Raw genomic sequence first — 24,922 nt, 5'->3', positions numbered from 1 at the left:
TAGATGATTTTGGAGGGTTACACATTACTAGAATTAATTTATATAATTATAATTATATATAGTTGTACAAGGGTACAACAGAGTCTAGAATGTCAGTTTGGAGTGCTATACGCACTACTTTAAGTACCTCCCCGGATTTTGGATTCACTACAAGCACCACCAAGTGAAAGTTAGGTCCCACGTGGCGTAGGTTATCCGGCGTTGGGACAGACCCCATACGTGCCGTTGGTTGTACCGGCGTATGGGGAGATTTGTGATATTGTGTTGAGGTCGCACGTGGCGTAGGTTATCCGGCGTGTCGACAGACTCCATACGTGGCGTTGGTTGTACCGGCGTATGGGGAGATTTGTGATTTGATGTTGAGGTCCCGCGTGGCGTAGGTTATCCGGCGTTGGGACAGGTCCCATACGTGGCGTTGGTTGTACCGGCGTATGGGGAGTTATGTGATATGATATGCAGGTCTCACGTGACGTAGGTTATCCGGCGTTGAGACAGACCCCATACGTGGCGTTGGTTGTACCGGCGTATGGGGAGATATTATGATAGTATGGCATGGTCGCACGTGGCGTAGGTTATCCGGCGTGTTGACAGGCCCCATACGTGGCGTTGGTTGTACCGGCGTATGGGGAAGATGTTATGTGAAATACAGAGAAATGAAATAAGGTATCGTCCAAGTATGGAATTGGATTGTAGGGAAGATGTAACACCCCGACCCCGAATTTCCCCAAATTTTACCCTCATTTAATTATTTAATTATTTAAGGGTATTTTAGTCATATTTTTAACCGGAGGGAGTTTGGGACCGCGACTTATATTTTTGGATAGGTCGTACTGAGACGAGTTCATAGACACGTAGTGGGCTCGAATCGGAGTTGTAACGAGAGAGATATGGTCAAAAGAAACCCAGTGGCATAACCGTAAATATTTTGAAATGGGATTTTTTATAAAAAATCTGGTTTCTCTCTCTCTCTCCCGCGGCTGAACCCTCCTCCCCGTTTTCATTTTTTCGCCGGAACTTCAGACGGCGAGAACTTCGCCGTCCGACCTCCGTTTCAGGCGCCGTTTCTTGCAAAAGCTTCCTCTCTTCCTCCTCTACCCAGCCCACCCCTTTTCTCCGATCGAAAACCCGGCGAACGGCGGTGGCAACGACGGGAAAAACGGTCGAAATTGCCGACGTCACCGGCGACGTTTCCGGCCATCGCGAGCTGCGCCGTCACTTGGAACAGGTAGCTCTCCTTCCCTTCTAGCTATTTCCTAGGTTGCGCGATGACGATATCGACGGTGGTCGCCGGATCGAGGCCGTGAAGTTTCGGGTTAAACCGTGAGTTTCCGACGCCGATTCCGGCCACTTGCCGTCCGAATTGGACTTTGGTGTAGTTGAATAAAGTGTTCCACTCGTCGAGTAGAATCTGTAGCCGAAAGGGTGAGCTCGGGTGTGGAGTTTTTCCGTCGCCGGAATTTCTCTACACACCCACGCGCTGCCGGCGCGTGCGGCGGCGCGTGGGCGAGGCTGGTGAAGCTGCAAATTAACCCGAAGAGATCCTTAGGTTGTCACGAGCGCATAGAATTTCGCGGATCTCAATTCGGATGTCGTTTGACTATCGAACGGATAATCGCATAGTATGCGTTATCCGGGTGCGATAGGTTGGGACCGTTGGATGGTCCCAAATTTAATATATGTCAATCTAGGTAATTCTAGGATGGTGTAGGAATTCACGGATCGTGAATCGGAGCCCCGGATGTTCCGAATAATAATTTTAAGTTTATATTTTATATTAACCGTCGGATCGTGCGATCGTGAGAAATCCGACCGTCCGATTTGAACCAAACTTGCAGGACAAGTGTCCTATACCTGGTAGAACCCATAGGGACTTCCGGATCGGAAATTGGAGGTCGTGGGTTCTGCAGGTCCAGTTGACCAGGGTTAGAATAGTTTGACCCTTGGTTGACCGAGTCTCCCGGAGTAATCTCACCTTTCTAGGGGGGATTATCAGGAGCTAGACTATTGTGGAGAGTTACACGATGTTAGAATTAATTTAGATAACTATAATTATATATGGTTGTACAAGGGTACAATAGAGTCTAAAGTGTCAGTTTGGAGTGCTATACGCACTACTTTAGGTACCTCCTCAGATGTTGGATCCACTACAAGTACCACCAAGTGAAAGTTAGGTCCCGCGTGGCATAGGTTATCCGGCGTTGGGACAGACCCCATACGTGGCGTTGGTTGTACCGGCGTATGGGGAGCTATGTAATATGATGTTCAGGTCTCACGTGGCGTAGGTTATCCGGCGTTGAGACAGGCCCCATACGTGGCGTTGGTTGTACCGACGTATGGGGAGATTATGTGATGTGATATTGAGGTCCCGCGTGGCGTAGGTTATCCGGCGTTGGGACAGACCCCATACGTGGCGTTGGTTGTACCGGCGTATGGGGAGATATTATGATAGTATGGCATGGTCGCACGTGGCGTAGGTTATCCGGCGTGTTGACAGGCCCCATACGTGGCGTTGGTTGTACCGGCGTATGGGGAGAGATTATGTGGGATATAGAGAAATGAATTAAGATATCGCCCAAGTGTGGAATTGGATTTTAGGGAAGAACTACGTGTGGCTTGATCCCTCAAGGAGGGTACGTAGGCAGCTTAAGGTTATTAGGCGCAGCCGCAGACTAAATAGTAGTCATAATTGGTAGTTGAATTGTTTGGTAGTTGGTTAAGAATTATTGGAAGGCCGAAGGCCATTTGTGTGAATTGCATGAAATTATATTGTGCATGCTGCCAGTTGGGAATATTAAATGCGTTTTCATGCAGGTATAAATTTTGGGAAATGTCCTATTTATAGGGGAGACTCTGCCGAAATTTCGGCAGGAAGTCTCGGTTTTTAGTAAGTGGGCCTGGCATCGGGGTGATGTCAGGAATTCCAAAGGGTTCGTCTCTGGTTTTGAAAAAAATTCGGGGCGGGTCCTTAAATACACTGTCTCCCATACAAGGCATCAAATGGAGACATTTCGATACTCACTTGATAACTGTTATTATATGCAAACTCCATAAGTGGTAACTTCTCATCCCAATCACCCCGAAATTGAAGTGCACATGCTCTCAACATATCTTCTAATGTCTGAATGGTCCCTCTCAGACTGACCATCTGTCTGGGGGTGAAATGCAGTACTAAATTGCAATTGGGTTCCAAAAGCTTCATTTAACTTGGTCCAAAAACGGGATGTAAACCGTTGGTCACGATCTGAAACAATGGATACTGGTATTCCATGAAGTCTCACGATCTCATCTATGAAAATCTTCGCCAGTTTGTTCAAACTATAATTTGCTCTCACCGGCAGAAAATGAGCGGACTTGGTGAGTCGATCCACGATGACCCACACTCCATCATGCTTACTTTGTGTTCGGGGAAGCTTGAACACAAAATCCATCGTAAGTCGCTCCCACTTCCACTCAGGAATCGGAAGTGGTTGCAATAGCCCTGATGGTTTCTGTCGCTCAGCTTTCACTTGCTGACAAATTAAGCATCTTCTGACATACACAGCTATTTCTTTCTTCATAAAAGGCCACCAGTAGTGCTCTCTCAGAGTATGATACATTTTTGTGCTTCCAGAGCATGATACATTTTTGTGCTTTCAGGGTGCATTGCAAACACTGATTCACGGGCTTCCTCAAGAATCTTCCTTTTTAAAGCTTCATCATTAAGGACATATAACCTGTTACCAACCATTAATGCTCCATCATTTCTTACGGAACAATCAGTTCTGTCGCCATTTGCAACCTCCACTCGCAGCGTGCAAATCAAAGGATCCTGAGATTGAGCTGCGAGTATTCGTTCTACTAGCACTGGTCTCACATGGAGAGTAGCTAACAATGCTCCCTGATTATCCACATCTAGCCCAACTCTGAGCTTCCTCATTTCTACCATCAATGGTAAATATCTCCCTCGGAGATAAGCTACAAATCCTGAAGATTTTCTACTGAGTGCATCTGCAACAACATTAGCTCTTCCTGGGTGATGCTCGATGGTACAGTCATAATCTTTTATCAACTCTAACCATCTTCTTTGCCTCAAATTTAATTCCTTCTGGGTGAATAAATACTTTAAACTTTTGTGATCTGTAAGATTTGGCAAGTTTCCCCATAAAGATAATGCCGCCAAATCTTTAAGGCAAAAACAACCGCAGCAAGTTCGAAATCATGAATAGGATAATTCAGCTCATGCTTCTTCAATTGTCTAGAAGCATAAGCGATCACCCTACCATGCTGCATCAGCACACACCCAAGTCCTTGTTGAGACGCATCACTGTAGATCACGAAGTTCCCACTATCATCCGGAAGTGCTAAAACTGAAGCAGTGGTCAGCCTGGTCTTGAGTTCAAGGAAACTCTCCTCACACTTATCTGACCACACAAATTTAACTCATTTCCTTGTCAAATAGGTGAGAGGTGCCGCTATGGTGGAGAACCCTTCCATGAAGCGACGGTAATACCCGGCTAACCCCAGAAAACTCCGTATCTCAGTAACACTGGTTGGTCGTAGCCAATTGACTACTGCTTCAATCTTTTGAGGATCAACATAAATGCCATCTGCAGAGATCACGTGCCCCAAGAAACTCACTCTGTCTAACCAAAATTGACACTTGCTGAATTTGGCATAAAGTTGCCTCCTTCTCAGAGTCCTCAACACAAGGTTTAAATGCTTCATATGTGCATGCTGACTCTTTGAATACACCAGAATGTCATCTATGAACACAATCATGAAGCGATCTAAGTAACATCGAAACACTCTGTTCATGAGGTCCATAAATGCAGCTGGCGCATTCGTTAACCCAAATGGCATCACCAGGAACTCATAGTGCCCATACCTCGTTCGAAACGCTGTTTTAGGCACATCCTCTTCTCTAACCCGTAACTGATGATATCCAGACCTCAGGTCAATATTAGAAAAGACCTTGGCACCTTTCAGTTGATCAAACAAATCATCAATGCGAGGCAATGGATATCTATTTTGCACTGTGATCTTGTTCAGCTGTATGTAGTCAATGCATAACCTCATGGTGCCATCCTTTTTCTTCACAAATAACACTGGAGCACCCCATGGAGAAAAACTAGGGCGAATGAAACCCTTATCTACCAGCTCCTGTAACTGAGTCTTTAACTCCCTCAACTCTGCTGGTGCCATTCTGTATGGTGCTTGAGAAATAGGATTTGTTCCTGGAGCGAGCTCGATAATGAACTCGATCTCCCGATGAGGAGGTAATCCAGGAAGATCCTCAGGAAATACATCTGGGAATTCTTGTACGACTGGAATATCTTCCATCTGGCTGCTTTCAATCAACGAGGCAGACATCGCCACATCACCAAAGTTGGTCAACCGCTGACTGATCACAATATCTCGGATGGAGGCCTTTAACCCCATAGTGAACAGTTGACACTTCTTGCTTTCATCCTCCACCAGTGGAAGACAATACTTAGACAGATCATGAAACTTCTTCTCGTACTCTAATACAGTCATCATCCCCTGTTCCAACTGTAAAAACTCTTGCATCTTCAAATTCTGGTATGCTTGTGGATAATACTGACTGTCAAATGCAGCTCTGAAGACTTGCCACGTAATGGTTAAAGGATCCCAATATCTCCTCTTGACCGAATCCCACCAATGTCTGGCATTCCTAATCAAGAAGAAGGTGGCCAGAGTAACCCTACTGTTCTGTGGAACAGCCATGACCTCCATAATCCGCTCCATCCGTTCAATCCATTCCTCAGCTACTGCTGGGGTACCATCACCATCAAAATCAGTGGCCCCAATCCTCTTTGCTTGATCAGCATATACCAGGGAGGGATCTCTGGGCTGCCCAGTCTTAGCTAGAGCCTGAGTCAGCAACTCCAAGGTCTGCTGGAAGTTGGGATCTCCCTGCATAGTAGGCATAGCAGGTACGGCTCCTGATGAGCCTCCAACAACAGATTGCTCTAATGGTTCAGGTACCGGTGCAGGAACAGGAACTTCCTCCTGCCCGAGCTGGGGATCCTGTCCCCTTTGTCGGGACGACTGTCTAGTCCCTCTACGGACACCACCACGTTTAGGGCCCATCTTTACTGTCACAAGAAACAAATTTTTCAAGAAAACGAGGATGCACAAAGTGCAAAGTCTACAGGAATTTAAACCTAATGCTTTGATACCAAGTTGACAGGACCCGATCCAAATTTCGCTTTGGAATCCGAACCAGACCCTATGTGTGTCCGACACCTGGCGAATGTCGGGCACAAATGACCTATTTGCCCCTCTACACAAAACATGATAAAATAACAAGGTTGACTTCTACCGAAAAATTGGCAGAGTTTCCCTTGTAATTGGCTCAATACCAAAATATTTTCACATGCCAAACAAGTACATATATATATATACAACCAACTGCCAGCATACGTATATATACATTCCAACAGTTCAAGTGTCAATCTAGGGCAAAACATCAGAACGACTACTAAGAATTTACAAAGGAGTGAATCCTTTTACAAAACAAAATCCTACATCAAAGAAAGGCGCGGAAGATGGGAAGTGGCCCGGTGGTGGATTCCTGTGCACGTCTACTGCCTAGGGGCGCAAAACAACAAAAAGGGTGAGTGGATTCAAAAACAAAGTTTAGAAAATTGTATATGAACATACTAACCCCACTGTAAAAACAGTTATACAAACTAGCTTATTTTCTTTATTTCTGAAATCGATGCATGTATATAACTATACATTTGAAAACAGTTGAAAACTATCACCTAGGTGTACCCCTATTTCCGTCAAATCCTTATATCCGTCAATTCCTTACATCACCATGGGTGACACATACTCGCAGGTCTCAGTGACACGAGGTCAGTCCGAGCCGCAACTCGGAGGATTCAGGGAACCGTAGTCCACCTTTATCCGCATTACTCGCTCCACGCGAGTTCGAGTACCAAGGAACTCGTGGGGCAACTGTCAAGCATGCTGACTAAATCGAAGGCAACAAATATAATCCGAAGGCAACATTTAATATCTAGGTACAAGGTGGTTGAAGAAAATATAAAGTTTCCGAAGCAAAACTGTTAGGGGTCGTTTGGTACACAGTTTTGGCTTGGACTGGCTTGGACTAAATTTAGTACCATGTTTGTTTCATTTAATTCTAGTCTTAGATGAGATTGCTAATACCGGGCCCACCAAAAACACCTCATTAGGAGGGGACTACTAAGCCCATGTAGAAAGGGAGGATTAGCTAGTCCTATGTTTACCAATGTACAAGATGCATATATTATATTGTAATACTAATAACATATATCACTATTATTATTATTATTATTATTATTATTATTATTACATACACATATACTATAATGTACATATATACATGTATATACACATATACATGTATATATATATATAAACACATATATACATATAATATATATATAAATACATATAGATATATACACATATATTATTATATACTCATATACACATACATATTAATATTATAATAATAGCATACATGTATACATGTATATATGTAATATATATTATATTATATATTAATGTACATATATACACGTATATATATATAAACACATATATACATATATAATATATAAATACATATAGATATATACACGTATATTATTATTATAATATACCCATATACACATACATATTAATATTATAATAATAGCATACATGAATATATGTAATATATATATATATATATATAAGTATATATACATATATGTGTATATATATTATACCCATGTATGTATTATAATATACATATACACACGTATATACACATATACATTATATATTTATACTATATGTATATATATTATAATATACATATATATATATGTATTATACCCATATATATATTATAATATATATAGATACACCTATATACGTATATATATGTATATTATAATATATAATATATATACATATATTATACATATATTATATATACATATGTATTTTATAATATATATAATGTATATGTATATATACATACATATATAATATATGTATATACACGTATATACATGTATATTATTATTATTATTATTATTATTATAACATACCCATATATAAATATTATATATTATAATATACATACATATATATAAATATATGTATATGTATTATACCCATGTATATTATAATATACATATATACACCTATATATATTATATGTATGTATATATACATATATATTTTATATATTATAAAATACATATATACATATATATAGATATTTTTGAAAAAATAAAAAAATTCTAGTCCTAGTCCAAGCATACACCAAACGTAGGATAAGTGTTATCCAACTTAGACCAAGTTAAGCCAAGCCAAGCCAGTCCCTAAGCATAGTCCATGCCAAGACAGTCCTGTGTACCAAACGAGCCCTTAAATCATTAACTTTCTGTAACCTTTAAAATTCTGCTGCCATTTATCTGATAATTAACGAGAATATCTTTTCCTATATGCTTTAAAAGAGATTTCACTCGGCAGCATGCAACATAAAATATTTAACAGCATAAAACAGCTTATAACTGAAACTGAACTGCTTAAAGTCATTTATTAAAACAAAGAGTCCACTCACTGATAGTCCGAGCTCGCTGGACCTTTTGAAGGTCCCTCCTGCGGGTCAACTGGTGCCCGGGTGCCTGATTCAATGACCATAATATTCTATTAATACAATATAGTATTAAATTAAAAACCCTACCCCCGGCTCCTAAAAGTACGTGCGTCAATTTAAAGTGACCCCTATGCCCATAACAGCTTTCCTTCCACGTGAGATAGTTTAGCAGTATCTTGGGACTCAAATAGCGTTAAAGTCCAAAAAGTCAATCCGGAACCCCACGGGTCCATGTCCTCACAATATGATCTGGATGCCGCTAGAAGGTCCAATACATCTAGGACACATGTCCCGAGGGTATTGGTGTCAATCGGACGGTCGGATTAATCACGATCGTGTAATCGCATAATTTCTAAACCCTAGCCCTAGGGTTCGAGATTTCGGAGTATCCGGGACTCCGATTCACGATCCGTCGAATCCTACACGTGTCTGAAATTATATATATATATATATGTACTTGTTTGGTAGGTGAAAATATTTTGGTATTGAGCCAGTTACAAGGGAAACTCTGCCAATTTTTCAGTAGAAGTCAACCTTGTTATTTTATCATGTTTTGTGTAGAGGGGCAAATAGGTCATTTGTGCCCGACATTCGCCAGGTGTCGGACACGCACAGGGTCTGGTTCGGATTCCAAAGCGGAATTTGGATCGGGTCCTGTCATAACATATATTAACAATTGAGCTAGAAGCCTTTTTACAATATATGGCAATAATTCTATTTCTCTTAATTGCAATAATTTCTGAGTGGGATGAGTTTTTTGGGTTGAATATGATTTAGAATAATGATTTAAATATTTTTACAATTAGATTTGATTTTGGACCTTTGGATCTCTATTTTTAGCATTGAAAACAGTCAGAAAAAATGTTGGCTGTTGGTTGAAGGATCGACGGTATAAGCTGATTGGGTTTAATTAAGGCATTAATTAATGAAACCTTCATACATGATATTTGGAGGAAAAAACCCAAAAATGACCAAATGACCAAATTCTTAATTTAATTAGGGAACTGATTTTCCCACTCCCCTTTTCTCTACTTACACCCTCTTTTGCTTTTTCATACTTACACTCTCTGTACGCTAAGTTTTTTTTATACCAAGTGTGTGAATACTATTTATCTTTATTGTAGTTAATAGATAATAAATGAACTTGGTGGGTGAACACAAATTGCTTAGACCAATAAGAAACAAAAAGAAGAAGAAAGTCCGCCCTATGCTGTCTGTTGGTGGTGGTAATAAAAGGCTGGTGGCGTCTAGAATTTGTGGCTTGAGTATTTTATTATGAAGACCAGTTTCTAGGTGTTAGTATGATTTAAGGTTGCAGAATGACTACAGAAGTAGTGAAATGACTTGTAGGTGCTTGCTTGCGCTGCTGCTTGCGCGAGTCATTCTGGCCGACATCGGCTACGAATAGCTGTCAAAATAAGTGTAATAGTCTTGCTTTTATCAACGGAATTGTTATCATTCAATTATCATTATTTGTGTATGGAGTTAGGACCCCCTACAGAAATGCTTTCAGTGGTTCCTTATTTTCTTGTTTAGCAGGAGTCCAACAATGGTTAACTTTATTTCAAAATGTTGACAGGATATTACTTTGTAATACCGCATATCCCTTTCTTTCTAATTGCAAAACCAAAGAGGACAACGTGAGAATATTTGTAAACTATATTATGATTGAACAACTATTAAATTGGATTTAACTGTAACTCCAAAAGCGAGAGTGGTTTTCATTGTGAGGGAGAGAGGGAGAGAGATCAGCTATTAAATTTGAAATTCTCTTTCAGTGATGCGACTCCAAAAAAAAGGGTGGTTTTTTTTATTGTGAGGGAGAGTAGTGGATTTAACCCATAATGCTTGTGGGTTGTAGGCTAATTGCTTATTTAGCTCTCATGAGGACTGGGTTGTAGGCTAATTGGTTTTTCCTTCCTAGAGAGTTAAACTGAGTGGTTAAAGGCAATTGCTTTGGTGTGCCATTTTGTTTATGTAAAGCATAAGTTATGCTAGCCCTATAGTTATGTGCTACATATAGACTCATTTCTTTTCTTCTGTCATATGTGTGAAAGAGAACAGCGAGGCTAATGACGAACTCAATAAGAAAATTTGTATGTAGTTTAGGCGTAAGCAGAAGCTTAGAAATTAGATTAGTTTGCTACTTCAATTCTCGACAGTGAACTTGATGTATTAAAATGAGGAAGGAAACTTTGGTAAGTTAAAAGTTTGATAAGTGGAGACATGGAATCCATTGATCGATCTTTTACAATTAGAGCTGATGTTGGATTTTGCAGCAGCCATGAAGATTTCATGTCTGCTATTGTTTAATGTAAACATAAAATCAGGAAAGGAAAGGAGAGGTGGTTAGTTCATGAGGGAAGAGCGAATAACAGAGAAGGACAGGCAAAAGAAACTCAGTATTTTACTTTATATGCAGACAGTGACAGCATGAAGCTAAAAAAATTGCAAAGGCATAATTGGATGCAAGAGAAGCTGCTGTTGATACTTGAATCTTCTGATGAAGAGCACATGAAACAGTCCCCTTCTGTCAACAATGTGAACTGAAGAGCCCTGTCCATTAGAAGCAGAACAACTAACATGCATGAACTCCTTGAATTGCTTGGAGAGATCAATAAGAGTAGTGATAGTAATGCTTCTTGACTTGGTAGTGCAATGAGAGTATTCGTAACTGTAACGGTAAAATTGAAAACAACGTAAAATAATGAAAATTAACCAAGATATATTTTTGTTGACAACATGAGTTATGTATTACAAGTTGTCCCTTAACTTTTCACATGGACAAGATTGAATGTAAATTGTGCTGAACCCAGAAAATGGCAAAATGCTTTTAGACAAAGCCAACCATATGATATCTAAAAACAAAGAGGGAAGCTTTCTGTAAGAATTCCTCAGGATTCCCACCCAAATAGTTATCGTAAGAAAAGACAAAACGGGAGACATTGTAGCATGTTTGAACGACACTAACAAGAAAAACTGTGTGCTTACGACGAGTTTTCCAACTCCCTTTTCCTTGTAGCTAGCTAGCACGTTCTTCTGTTGTTTAATAACTTTTCACTAACCAAATTACCAACAAAAAAAGTAAAATAAAACTGGCCGTTGGAGTTTAAAGATTTGGCGAATTGCTTGTTCTCATCAGGTGTTTGCACTTTGCAGCAGCAGATTTCCCGCAGGAAGCACTTTCCAATGGCCTTGAGCAGCACCCAAAGAGCCTCTGAACAATCAACTCCTTGTTGGAAACACTATATGTTTTTGAGTTTCGGGGGTGAAGATACCCGCAAGGGATTTATATCCCATTTATACCACGAACTGGACTACTGGCAGGCAATTAAAACCTTCAAGGACAACCGAGATCTTGAAATAGGGACAAGTATTTCTCCAGAGCTCTTGCATGCGATTGAAGAATCGCAGCTTGCCATCATTGTTCTCTCACCAAACTATGCTTCTTCCACCTGGTGCCTGGATGAGCTTACAAAAGTTGTGGAATGCATGGAAGCCAGGGACACAATTTTGCCAATTTTTTATGGTGTGGATCCCTCTCAAGTACGAAATCAAACTGGGAGTTTTGCAGAAGCCTTCACTAAGCATAAAGAGAAGTTAATTACTAAAAAGAACGTGGAGCAGTGGAAAGCTGATTTAACAAAAGTGGCCAATCTTTGTGGGTGGGATTCAAGGAATTTTAAGTAAGTATCCATGAACAACTTTCCCATGCCTTAACGAGCTATATACTTTACCTAACCTTGTTATATATATATATGCCTGGTGGTTCTTTTACTCTCCATCCTTGTAGGTGTGAAAGAGAGCTTATTGAGGACATCGTCAAATGTGTGTGGAGGAAAGTGCATCCTTCACTCACCTTGTCAAATTATCCACATAAGTTAGTCGGAATGAATTCTGGCCTTGTCAAATCAAGCATTGCATTGGTGGCATTCACAAAGTTTCAAATTTGATTGCATCATATTTAGTTCTATATTAGGTAGGAGGAGAGAGAGTAATTCTCTTGTTACATCTTGTTTGTATAGTTTGCAGGATATGCTGTAATTTTGTGTTCCTCTAATTTTGTGCTATTTCAATTGCTGTGTCAGGTTTTATTGTTTTCACCAATTGCTGTGTCAGGTTTTATTGTTTTCACCAATTGCTGTGTCAGATAATGTACTGAAAACAGACAAGTAAGGTGTCTGTATGCCATGAAAATGCACACTTTGAATGAACATCAGGTTTTATTGGTAACTCAGGAGGTATCTTGTTGTGCTTAAATAAAATGGTTTCTGCATATTGTTTATGTTGTGCTCTAAGAATATAATCTTATTAAGTAGTTTTGTCTGAAAATGGACTAAGCCTACTTTTATCAATGTGTTAATTAAAAATGATAATTTCTCCTATGTTGCAAACAGAAAACAACAGAACAAATCCTAAAATGTATATATGCTATAGATTTACAAAACTAACTTGTGCTCTGCTTCCAGGACTTCATTTTTCCCTAAATTGTTTGCCCTTTTTCTATGTTCGAGATATTTTCTGAGTGGATATGACTTGGATTAACTTGTTCATTTCAATGTGTTAGAATATTTACTTCCTATAGGCCTTGAGTACAAGAACATTTTCAGAGCAACCTTTCAATGCTGTGCTATCAAACTTTTGCTATAGTGAAATAATGTGTGGAAAATGTTAGTATAGTTCTGAGTCTTCTGATCATAGTTACCCAAATCGCTCACCCCTCCTTACGAATTTCTAACTAGATCGCACGTACCGAATCATGGTACGTTAGTGTTCTGGAAAGATGCATTTAGCTAACCAAAACTCATAAGGATTAGAACAATACAAGAGCGACCTTGCAGCCCAAACTCGATTGGTTGTTCCAATCATCAACTTAATAGGGTGGTGGGAGAGCGATAGAGGGAGCCATGAAAAGAGAGAACCATGGAGAGAAAGCGATGGAAAGAGAGAGCCATGGAAATAGAGTGGTGTTAGAATATTTAGGCCTTGGGTAAATGAATATTTTCAGAGCAACCGTTCAATGATGTGCTACGAAACTGTTGCTATAGTGAATTAATGTGTGGAAAATGTTAGCATTGTTCTGGGTCTTCTGACCAAAAGCAAAAAAGGGGAAAATAGTAAATAATGACGAAAGAATGTGTGTGAAAAATCTAGGAGAAAAGGATGAAAGAATAAGAGGCAGAGAGAATTGTAATTATTGTACGTATATTTCCTCTGTTTCCACTATGTTGAAATGAGTATAGTATTTCCTATTTATTATATACAGCTTCGGTAGATTTCTCTAGAGCTAAGGTTATTTACAAGGAATATGGAGATATGGACAAGTGTAGGCCTGCTATTGAATCAGCCGTTTTCCTTAGAGTTTCTAAAGGAATGTGAGTGAAGGAAATTTGCTGCATTATTTTGCTTGCTCATTGCTGCTTTTGGATTTTGCAGCAGGCGTGTGAATTTGTTTCTTTGCCATTATTTAAATTTATTTCGATAGAAAATCAGGAAGGGAAAGGAGAGGTGGTTAGTTCATAAGGGAAGAGAGAATAACAGAGAAGGAGTGGCAAAAGAAAATGTGAGTTTTAGCTTTACAACAAAATTAGCAGAAGTGGAGCAATTAATATAATTAAATTTTGAAAGGTGCTGGAGATAGCCTAATATGGTTAAGTAAAATCAGCTTATTTTCATTGCTAATTGCTTATGTTGTATCTTTTATAATGATTTTCCTTTCTTAATTTCATTTCAGTTCTCTTGGAAAAACAGTTGGCATTATCGGCTTGGGAAGAATTGGCAAAGCCAGATTTGAAGTACTAGGAATACTATCTAAGTTCCATGGAGTTGGTTGTGTGAACTCTGATCACTTCTGAGGAGACCAACGACCTTGTCGATTTTGAAGTCATCGATGCTTGCTCTCCAATGGGTATTCTCGTTAACATTGGAAGAGGCCTTAATGTTGATGAACCTGAGTCTCTGCACTGCTGGATGGTTTCTGCTGAAATGGTTAGTAACTGAAGCATTTAGAACATGGTTGGTAACTTGGGAGGTATCTTATTCTGCTTGAATGGTTTCTGCTGTAGGTTCAAGTCCAGTCCACATGTTGTATATGTTTGATACAGTTGGGCAGGTCATCCCCAAATTTGAGATTTTCTTTAACTTCAAGTTGTGCTACTTCAACCAATGTGTTAATTAACATGGATAGTTTCTCAAGTCTCCTATGTTGCTAACAGAAAACAGCATATCCTTTTTCCTTCTGCACTTACCTCTTCTTTTGGTGTTTTCCTAAATTGTTTGTCTTTCTACTACGTTTGAGATATATTCTGAGTGGATGGTCCTTGCTTAGGACTTGGATTAACTTGTTAATTTCAATGTTTTAGGACATTTACTTCATATAGGCCTTGTGTAAAATAACTGTTGCTATAGAAGTTATTACATGATGTATTATCAAACTGTTGCTCTAGTGAAATAATGTGTCAAAAATGTTAGTGTAGTTCAGATACTTTTAAAAAATCACTTATCACTCCAAATAAGTAATGTCAAACAAGCACTAAGAGTGCAATTACTTATAACTCAAGCCATTAACTCAGCAATTAATATTATGTATTCAATTCCCTCGGTACCAGTAAGCTTCAGTGACACAACCACTTTGGTGAGAAGAAAGGAAGGAAGTTTCAGTGAGGTGTTGTGGAAAACATAGTCCTTTCTCATGATTTCCTTTCTATAGTGGGGTGACGCGCTTTTCCACCTGTACAGCGCCCTCTCCTCTGTCTTTTATCTGAACTTTCCTGTGCAAACAAACATGAACCAGACCAAAGTCAGTCACTTTGGTAGGAAAAGAAAAGGTAAAGAAAAATGACACATCCCCCAAACCACGGAAGCTTTCCTTGAAATTTCCTTTTACTTTTTTGGTGGAAAGCATTCGTCCTTCCACTTTGTAAAACACTTTTACATTTTTTCTTTTGTTTTTTTGTTTTTTTGTTTTTTTGTTTTTTTGTTTTTTTGTTTTCACCTTGACCCTTATCCTGCGTATTGGACGTGTTGAGCTCTTTCTTGGGGAGTTCCTCATTTCTTCTTCGGTTTCTTGCCTTGACTTTTGAGTCTCTTTTCTATGAAAATTGTTTTGGAAATTTCCTTTTTTCTCTTGATAGTTTACATTTTATGGATTGTGCTATGATGTTCATATCCATTCAACTCACTTTAATAGCCATTCAAATTATCCGTGGTTTCATTAGTGTTTGTTTGTATTGATTTGATTCCTTACTAATAGTTTTTATTTTATTTTTCCTTACATGGTTTCATTAGTGAATTAAATTTTATCTTTTTATTGCTTTTGCAAACCGAAGAAAAAAAAAAACCTATTACTTGGAAGGTAGGTAGGTATATATATATATAATAAAAAAACCAACAAAATAAGAAAACAGCTTATATGAAAAACAAAATAAAATAAAATTAGTGAATTATCATTTCTGGAAACAGAGAAGGAAGCTGTCTGTATATCAAGGGAAACAATTAAAGTGGACTGCTTCAAGATGTCATGTAAATATTTTCCTCTAGAAAAATAAAACCAAAGTTGGGAACTTGCTTGGACCAGATCACTTTTCCCTCGTCATCAGTAAGCTTAAGAAAGAAAAAAAACAGAACACAATCACTTTAGTTCCAGGGGATCATTTTTACCTTGTGCATTTACCTCTTTTCTCTCTCTCTCTCTCCCTCCCCCATTATTTGGTTTCTACAGCCCCCTGTCTTTCATCTGAACTTTCTGAATTAACTTGGATTACTTTGATTTCTATTAGAAAGGAGAGATGCTTGTTAAGCACCATTCTTAATTAGCATTGACGATCGGCTTTGATTTTTATTTTTATTTTCAAAAGAAAGATTAATTGGATCAAAAGTTCATTTCATTATTGTCATATCAATGCTTGTCATATCAAAACTGGAAAAAGCAAAACAAAAAACTGGATTTTCTCATAAAAAAAAGTTGGGAACTTGCTTGGAAATTTATAAGCACTTGGCACCCGATCACTTTGTTGAGAAAAGAAATTTCCTTTCACTTTTTTGGTGGTAAACATTTGTCATTTCACTTTTGTAGTACATTTCCTTGAATTAGAGTTATAAAAAATGTATTTTCTAATCATAAAAAGAAAGATACGTCAATTTGACGTCAGAAAGAAGACCAACCAATTCTCTGGCACGTGATTGTGGTGTTGTTCCGCTGAGCTGTTGTCCGAGTTGCTGCGTTTCCATTTCATTAATCTCTAGTTTGTTTTGCTGGGTATTTGCTCTCTTCCCTTCTCTTTTGCTTAATACGTTTTCAATTACCCAAATGAAAAATTAAAGCTACCATTTTCATTTTATGTATTTCCTGAGTGATTGCCGAACCAGATTTCCAGGAACTGTATTTTTCCCATGGCCTTGAGCACCCAAAGAGCCTCTACATCTCGTACTTCAGCTGAATGGGCTCCTCCTCCCCATTGGAAGCATGATGTCTTTTTGAGTTTCAGGGGTGAAGACACTCGCAGCGGTTTTCTATCCCATTTATACCATGAACTGCAGTACTGGCAAGCAATTAAAACTTTCAAGGACGACCGAGACCTTGAAATAGGAGAAACTATTTCTCCGGAGTTGTTGATCGCAATCGAACAATCACATCTTGCCATCATTGTTCTCTCCCCAAATTACGCTTCTTCCACCTGGTGCTTGGATGAACTTTCCAAGATTCTTGAATGCATGCAAGACACCAAGAGAATTCTACCAATCTTTTATCACGTGGATCCTTCCGATGTACGAAATCAAAGGGGGAGTTTTGCGGAAGCCTTCACTAAGCATGAAGAAAAGTTTAGGGTGGTGAATTGGTGGAGAGCTACTTTAAGAAAAGTAGCCAATCTCTTCGGGTGGGATTCAAAGCATGAAGAGTTTAGTGGAGATGCAGAGATGGTGAAACGGTGGAGAGCTGCTTTAACAAAAATAGCCAATATCTCTGGGTGGGATTCAAAGAATTATCCGTAAGCATGCATGGATTGCTTATTTCTTAACAAGAGCTCTACTTGGATGTTACGTTTCAGTTCTTGCCTTAATCAACAACCTTGGATATTATATTTATGAATTAATGGTTATTTTAATTTTTTTCCTTGTAGGTCGGAAGCAGAGCTTATTAAACGCATTGTCAACTGTGTGTTTAGGAAAGTGCATCCAACGTTCATGTTGTCAGGTTCTCTAGACAAGTTAGTCGGAATTGATTCTGCACTTGAGCAACTACATTTGCATTTAGCTCCCAAAGATAATGATGTTCGCTTTATAGGGATATGGGGGATGGGTGGGGTAGGCAAAACAACCCTTGCTAAGCTAGTTTCCCAGAGAATTTCCCATCATTTTGAACTTAGCTGGTTTCTATCTAATGTGAGAGAGGTTTCTGGAAAACAAGGTGATCTAGTTAATCTACAAAGACAGATTCTTTCCCCAATCTTGAAAGAAAATGTTGCCCAATGTGTTTGGGATGAAGGAGCCGGAACCTTTTTCACTAAGAAACATTTATGCAATAAAAAGGTTCTTCTCATCCTTGATGACGTGCATCAATTAAACCAACTTAAAACACTGGCTGGAAAGAAAGATTGGTTTGGTGTGGGGAGTAGAATTATCATCACAACTAGGGATGAGCGTCTACTAGTTGAGCATGGTATAGCGATACGATATAAGGTCGAGGTATTAAAGGATGATGAAGCTCTTGAGCTCTTTAGTCAAAATGCCTTTAAGAAAAATCAGCCTGAAGAAGGTTTTCTGGAACTCTCTAGGTGTTTCGTACATTATGCCAAAGGTCTTCCATTAGCTCTGACAACATTGGGATCTTTTTTGTATGGGAGAGATCAAGATAAATGGAAAAGTGCGTTTGATAATCTACGGAAAATTCGTAATCCAACAATTTTTCACTCACTCAGAGTAAGTTATGACGGACAAGAAGAGATAGACAAGAAAATTTTTCTCGATGTTGCATGTTTCCATACAGGGAAGGATGAAGAGCAAGTAATTGAAATACTGGACAGTATCTATAATATTTCAAGTCGTATTAGGATAGATATTCTCATTGAGAAATCTCTCTTAATTATTGAGAAATTCCACGATCATAAAAGTGTTCAGATGCATGATTTGATACAAGAAATGGCATGGGAAATTGTTCATCTAGAGTCTCAAGGAGATCCTTGTCAACGCAGCCGTTTGTGGCTTCGCAATGACATTTCTCATGTATTCACGAACAATTCGGTAAGAAGTTATTTAGAAATACTATATATACTTGGACCAAAATATATGCCATTTTTCAAATGAGAAGTTATTTAGAGATCTTTAATGAGATGAGATGAATTAACTTTTTTCTTTTTCTTAATTATATATATTAGGGAACGAGAGCAATTGAAGCCATAGTCCTACGTCTGCCCAAATTAGAAGCAGTGCGCTGGAATTGTACTGAAGCCTTCAATGAGATGCACGGGTTAAGGCTCCTTCACTTTGATAATGTGGTGTTTTCTTCAGGCCCTAAAATTCTTCCAAATTCCTTAAGAATTATCCAGTGGAGTTGGTATCCTTCCAAATCGCTCCCATCAAGGTTTGAACCACATGTACTTTCTAAACTAGAAATGAGGGGTAGCAAACTTGTCCGGCTTTGGGATGGAGCAAAGGTAAGATTCTTGAAATACGGCATTTTGTAATTTTTTTTTAATTATAATTATATTGTACCTTGTTTTAACTTGCAAGGTTTTTTTGAAACTTATAATTCTACAACGTTTATGTACTGCCAGGATTTTCCGAAATTGAAATATATGGATCTTAGTTACTCTGATAAATTGACCAGTATCCCAGATTTCACACGCATGCCAAATCTTGAGGAATTGAATCTGGAAGGTTGTAAGAAGTTAGGCAAGGTTCACTCATCTATTGCAGTTCACAAAAAGCTGAAGGTTTTAAGACTTACTGAATGTGAAAGTATCAAGAGTCTCCCAAGTGAGTTGGAAATGGATTCTCTTGAACACTTTTCTCTTTGGGGTTGCTCAAAACTGAAAAAGATTCCAGAATTTGGGGAACATATGCAGAACTTGAAAGAGATTTATCTATGTGAGACTGCTATCGAGCAAATACCTTCATCAATTGAACGTTTGGTTGGCCTTGTTTCTCTATTTATAAATTATTGCGAAAGTCTCTTGAGTCTACCGAATGCGATATGCAATTTGAAGTCTCTTAGACAACTCATTGGGAACGGATGCTCAAAAGTTGACAAACTCCCAGGGGAGATGGAGTGTTTAGAGTGGCTTGCATTAAGTGGAAGTGGTATGAGAGGGCCGCTTGTTGCTATGAAAAATCTCAAAATTTTACACCTTAGTGGATCAGTTGCTTCTCTAAATCCTAACCCTGAGCGTTGGGGTTTGGTGTTGTCTTCTCTAAATCGTTTAGGGTCTTTGACGAGATTATTTCTGATTGATTGTAATATTGGTGAAGGAGCCATTCCATATGATATCGGCTGCTTGTCTTCTTTAGAAGAGTTGGATCTTAGTGGAAACAATTTCGTTAGCCTTCCTTCAAGCATTAGATTCCTTTCTGAGCTTCGGTCTCTTCGATTGTGGAGGTGCAAAAGGCTTGAGCAATTGCCAGATCTTCCGTCAAGTAAATACGTATTCGTGGATGTGAATGACTGTACTTCCTTAAAAAGGTTGTCAGATCCATCAAAGTTGAGCGAAGGAGCCAATGTGTACGATTTTAGGTTTAGTTGTTTTAATTGCTTCAGATTGGTTGAAGAAGAAGGCTGGATTAATAATAGAATATTTGCAATGATAATGAGATTCTCCGCTGAGGTAAACACACACTCTCTCTCGCTGATTAATGAATATATTATATATATATATATATTCGTGGTTTTCTTTCTCTATAGTAAGTAAATATAATTGTAATTCTTTTGGTACAGGTACCTGATGACTGTATTATATGGCCTAGAAGTGAAATTCCAGATTGGTTCCATAATCAAAGTGTGGGAGATTCAATAATTGTGGAGCTGCCCCTACCACCACAAACATGTAGTGACTGGGTTGGGATTGCTTTATGTGTTGTTTTTGAAGATTCTGAACATTTGAAACGTCTAGGCTACATTTTGTTCGAAATTCTCTGTCCATGGGAACGGTATGTAGTTAATTTTGCAGTCGGGGATCTTAGGTCACAACACCTTTTGGTTTTCTATTTGCCTCGCAATTATCGCCGTCTCAGAAATGCCTCAAGCAGTTATCAATTATCATTTGAAGGGTTTTATTTGTCAAAGGAATATTTGGGCAAAAAACTGAAAACAAGCTCGATTATAAAGAAATGTGGAGCCCGTTTGGTGTACAAGAGAGATTTGGAAGAATTCAGCCGAATACTGAAAATCCCGATGCCAGCAGTATATGGATACGATGACGAGGCAGGCCCAATTGATAATTGATAGTGGTAGCTCTAATGAGGAAAACTAGTGTTATTCACAAAGTTTCAAATTTATGAGAATGAACCAAGCACAAGTTCTCAATCAGCGAAAACAGTAAGATATTAGTAGCAATCATGAGGCAATACTTGAGACAATGCCAATCATCATTTTTGGAAATAGAGAAGGAAGTTGTCAGTCTATTAGGGGAAATAATTAAAGTGGACTGCTCTCTGGAGCGTTTGCTTTTTGGGTTTTGTAGAGAATGTGGTACAACCCTTCGAACCCAAACCACTAGGCAGTTATATATATAAAAAATAATAAAATAAAATAAAAAACTATTACTTGGAAGGTAAGTAGGTATATATATATATAAAACACCAACAAAATAAGAAAACAGCTTATATGAAAAATAAAATAAAATAAAACTAGTGAATTATCATTTCTGGAAACAGAGAAGGAACTTGTTTGGACCATATCGGGGACACAATTAAAGTGGACTGCTTCAAGATGTCATGTAAATATCTTCCTCTCTAGAAAAATAAAACCAAAGTTGGGAACTTGCTTGGACCAGATCACTTTTGCCTTGAAATTTCATTTCACTTTGTTGGTCTTGGTCATCACTTTGGCAGTATATTTCACGTTTTTCCTTCCTTTCTTTTTTTTCCTTGACTTTTATGGTTATTGGACGTGTTCACTCTTTCTTGGGATATTTCTTTGTTTCTTCTTCAATTTCCAGCCCTGTGTTTTGGCTCTGTTTTCAGTGGAAATTGTTTTGGTACCACCACATAATATAATTTTTTCTCTCTGGAGAGTTTACTTTTTGGGTTTTGTAGGGAATGTGGTCCCAACCTTGGAACCCTAGAACCCAGGACCACTAGGAGTTAGTGCAAGCGCACTTAACCACAAGGGCAGGTCATTTCACTTTGTTGGTCTTGGTCATCACTTTGGCAGTATATTTCACGTTTTTCCTTCCTTTCTTTTTTTTCCTTGACTTTTATGGTTATCGGACGTGTTCACTCTTTCTTGGGATATTTCTTCGTTTCTTCTTCAATTTCCAGCCCTGTATTTTGGCTCTGTTTTCAGTGGAAATTGTTTTGGCACCACCACATAATATAATTTTTTCTCTCTGGAGAGTTTACTTTTTGGGTTTTGTAGGGAATGTGGTCCCAACCTTGGAACCCTAGAACCCAGGACCACTAGGAGTTAGTGCAAGCGCACTTAACCACAAGGGCAGGTCATTTCACTTTGTTGGTCTTGGTCATCACTTTGGCAGTATATTTCACGTTTTTCCTTCCTTTCTTTTTTTTCCTTGACTTTTATGGTTATTGGACGTGTTCACTCTTTCTTGGGATATTTCTTTGTTTCTTCTTCAATTTCCAGCCCTGTGTTTTGGCTCTGTTTTCAGTGGAAATTGTTTTGGTACCACCACATAATATAATTTTTTCTCTCTGGAGAGTTTACTTTTTGGGTTTTGTAGGGAATGTGGTCCCAACCTTGGAACCCTAGAACCCAGGACCACTAGGAGTTAGTGCAAGCGCACTTAACCACAAGGGCAGGTCATTTCACTTTGTTGGTCTTGGTCATCACTTTGGCAGTATATTTCACGTTTTTCCTTCCCTTCTTTTTTTTCCTTGACTTTTATGGTTATCGGACGTGTTCACTCTTTCTTGGGATATTTCTTCGTTTCTTCTTCAATTTCCAGCCCTGTATTTTGGCTCTGTTTTCAGTGGAAATTGTTTTGGCACCACCACATAATATAATTTTTTCTCTCTGGAGAGTTTACTTTTTGGGTTTTGTAGGGAATGTGGTCCCAACCTTGGAACCCTGGAACCCAAGACCACTGGGAGTTAGTGCAAGCGCACTTAACCACAAGGGCAGGTACAAGGCCAGTCTAGAGAATTTACTTTGGTTTGCTATGATGATGATTAGAGAATTAGGATACATGAATTGTAATAATCGAAACAAACAATTTAACTTTATAATATCATCTGAATTTTAAGAGTTAAAAATCACTTCATCCAAATAAATCTTTTATTGTTATAAAAATAACCTGGAATATGTGCGAATATTGAGCTGCACGTAAAGTAGATGAGATACAGTGTTTAACGAGGTTCGGCTATGCCTACGTCCCCGGAGAGCAGCAGTAGTAACTTTTCACTATGTAAAATAACAGGGCTACAACTTTAGAGTTTACAATATGTGAGGCTCACTGAATTTTCTCTCACTTTCCTCTTCTCTCTTTCCTCCTCTTCTTTCCTCTTCTCTTTTTCCTTTCTTCTTTTCTCCGTTGGTCACACTCCCCTTTACAATTGGTATGCCTATTTATAGGCTAATGTTTAGGCAAAATACAGGGAAGGAAAGTTCCTGGAAGATGCAAGGAAACTTCCTCTGTGGGCTCCACCTTCAAACTTTTACAACACTCCCCCTTGGAGACCACAAATGATATGGAATATGCCTCGTTAAAAACCTTGCCAGTAAAAACCCAGTAGGATAAAAACTGGTCAAAAGGAAAAAGAGTACATAATCATGTGTAACATAAAATTCTATGTATATTGACACGCGTGCGACATTGCCTCGTTAAAACCTTGCCAGGAAAAACCCAGTGGGATAAAAACCTGGACGAAGGAAAAAGAGTACAATGTGTAAAGGTCTTTCTTGACAGCACGCTCCCCCTGATGCTTGGCAAAATATCTTTAAGCCATTCTGTTGATCATCTTTCTGAATATCATAGTTGACACTGTTGCTGTGAGTCAATCTTGAGCTACACTGCTGCTGTGAGTCAATCTTGAGCGACACTGCTGCTGTGAGTCAATCTTGAGCGACACTGCTGCTGTGAGTCAATCTTGAGCGACACTGCTGCTGTGAGTCAATCTTGAGCTACACTGCTGCTGTGAGTCAATCTTGAGCGACACTGCCTCGTTAAAACCTTACCAGGAAAAACCCAGTGGGATAAAAACCTGGATGAAGGAAAAAGAGTACAGTGTATGGAGGTCTTTATTAAAACCACGCTCCACTTTGTGAATATCTCCCCCTGAAAAATTTATGACTAACTTTTCCAGTATGCGACCATAGAAATTTCCAGAGTCTGCATATCTAATAACACTTGGGCTATTTGTAAGTTCACTCAAAAATATGCCCGTGTATGGTGTTATGCTGAGATTGCATCAAATATGCCTCACATCATCCCAAAATGATGGTGATGGAGTTGAGCTCTATCTGGAAAATACGATGTACGGTCCATTATACTTCCGGAAAATCTTTAAAGTGTCCAACGGATAATCCTTATAAAAATGCTTCAATACTTTCTTAGTATAAGCAAGAATCTCGTTGGCATAATGCTCGATCTTTAAGTCGAGACAAATATTTCGTGACTTCTGCAGAAGCTTTAATGTGTTGCAAACACATTATAATCAATGTACTCACTGAGGTAATTTATGCATATTAATATTGAGTACAAATTTTGTGCTTCAAGCACATGTCCTTTAGGGACTTGTTTTATGCAATGTCAATCCTCTCAACGGATTTTGTTTAAAAGGGGATTAAACTTTATGACACATTTTATAGCTTTAACCCAGCTATTTATACATCTTTAGGGAATCACTTCAGGTGATATGCTCTGTGCATTTAATAACCCTTAAAGATAATATGTTGGTCTCCGTAATTGTGCAGTAAAGGGGGGGGGGCACAATTGAATCTGTAAATATGGAAAAGACCCAACATTCATTGTTTCTGCCAGAAACATTGTGTCATACAAAGTAGGTATATTCCCTTTTATTCCGAACACCCAAGTATAAATTTCAATATTAACATCTTTTGGGGTTCGTACTGTGGGTTTTTCCTTCACGTTCATTCTCATCTATAAT

General features: G+C 38.7%; 2 protein-coding genes across 2 annotated transcripts; both read left to right on the top strand.

Moving 5' to 3' along the window:
• LOC18766401 (toll/interleukin-1 receptor-like protein) lies at positions 11,834–12,334 on the top strand. Its single transcript, XM_007199094.1, has one exon. The coding sequence runs from the start codon at positions 11,834–11,836 to the stop codon at positions 12,332–12,334; it is 501 nt and encodes a 166-aa protein (XP_007199156.1).
• LOC18768244 (TMV resistance protein N) lies at positions 16,685–21,164 on the top strand. Its single transcript, XM_020569704.1, has 6 exons — positions 16,685–16,901; positions 17,012–17,631; positions 17,764–18,883; positions 19,018–19,296; positions 19,417–20,463; positions 20,574–21,164. Exons 2-6 carry the CDS (start codon positions 17,036–17,038, stop codon positions 21,078–21,080), a joined length of 3,549 nt encoding a protein of 1,182 aa, XP_020425293.1. The 5' UTR covers positions 16,685–16,901; positions 17,012–17,035; the 3' UTR covers positions 21,081–21,164.

Source organism: Prunus persica, chromosome G8 (assembly GCF_000346465.2).
Source record: "Prunus persica cultivar Lovell chromosome G8, Prunus_persica_NCBIv2, whole genome shotgun sequence".
In the NCBI taxonomy this organism is placed as follows: domain Eukaryota; kingdom Viridiplantae; phylum Streptophyta; class Magnoliopsida; order Rosales; family Rosaceae; genus Prunus; species Prunus persica.
Note: the sequence above shows the minus strand (reverse complement) of the source record. Positions and strands in the feature narration are given on the sequence as shown.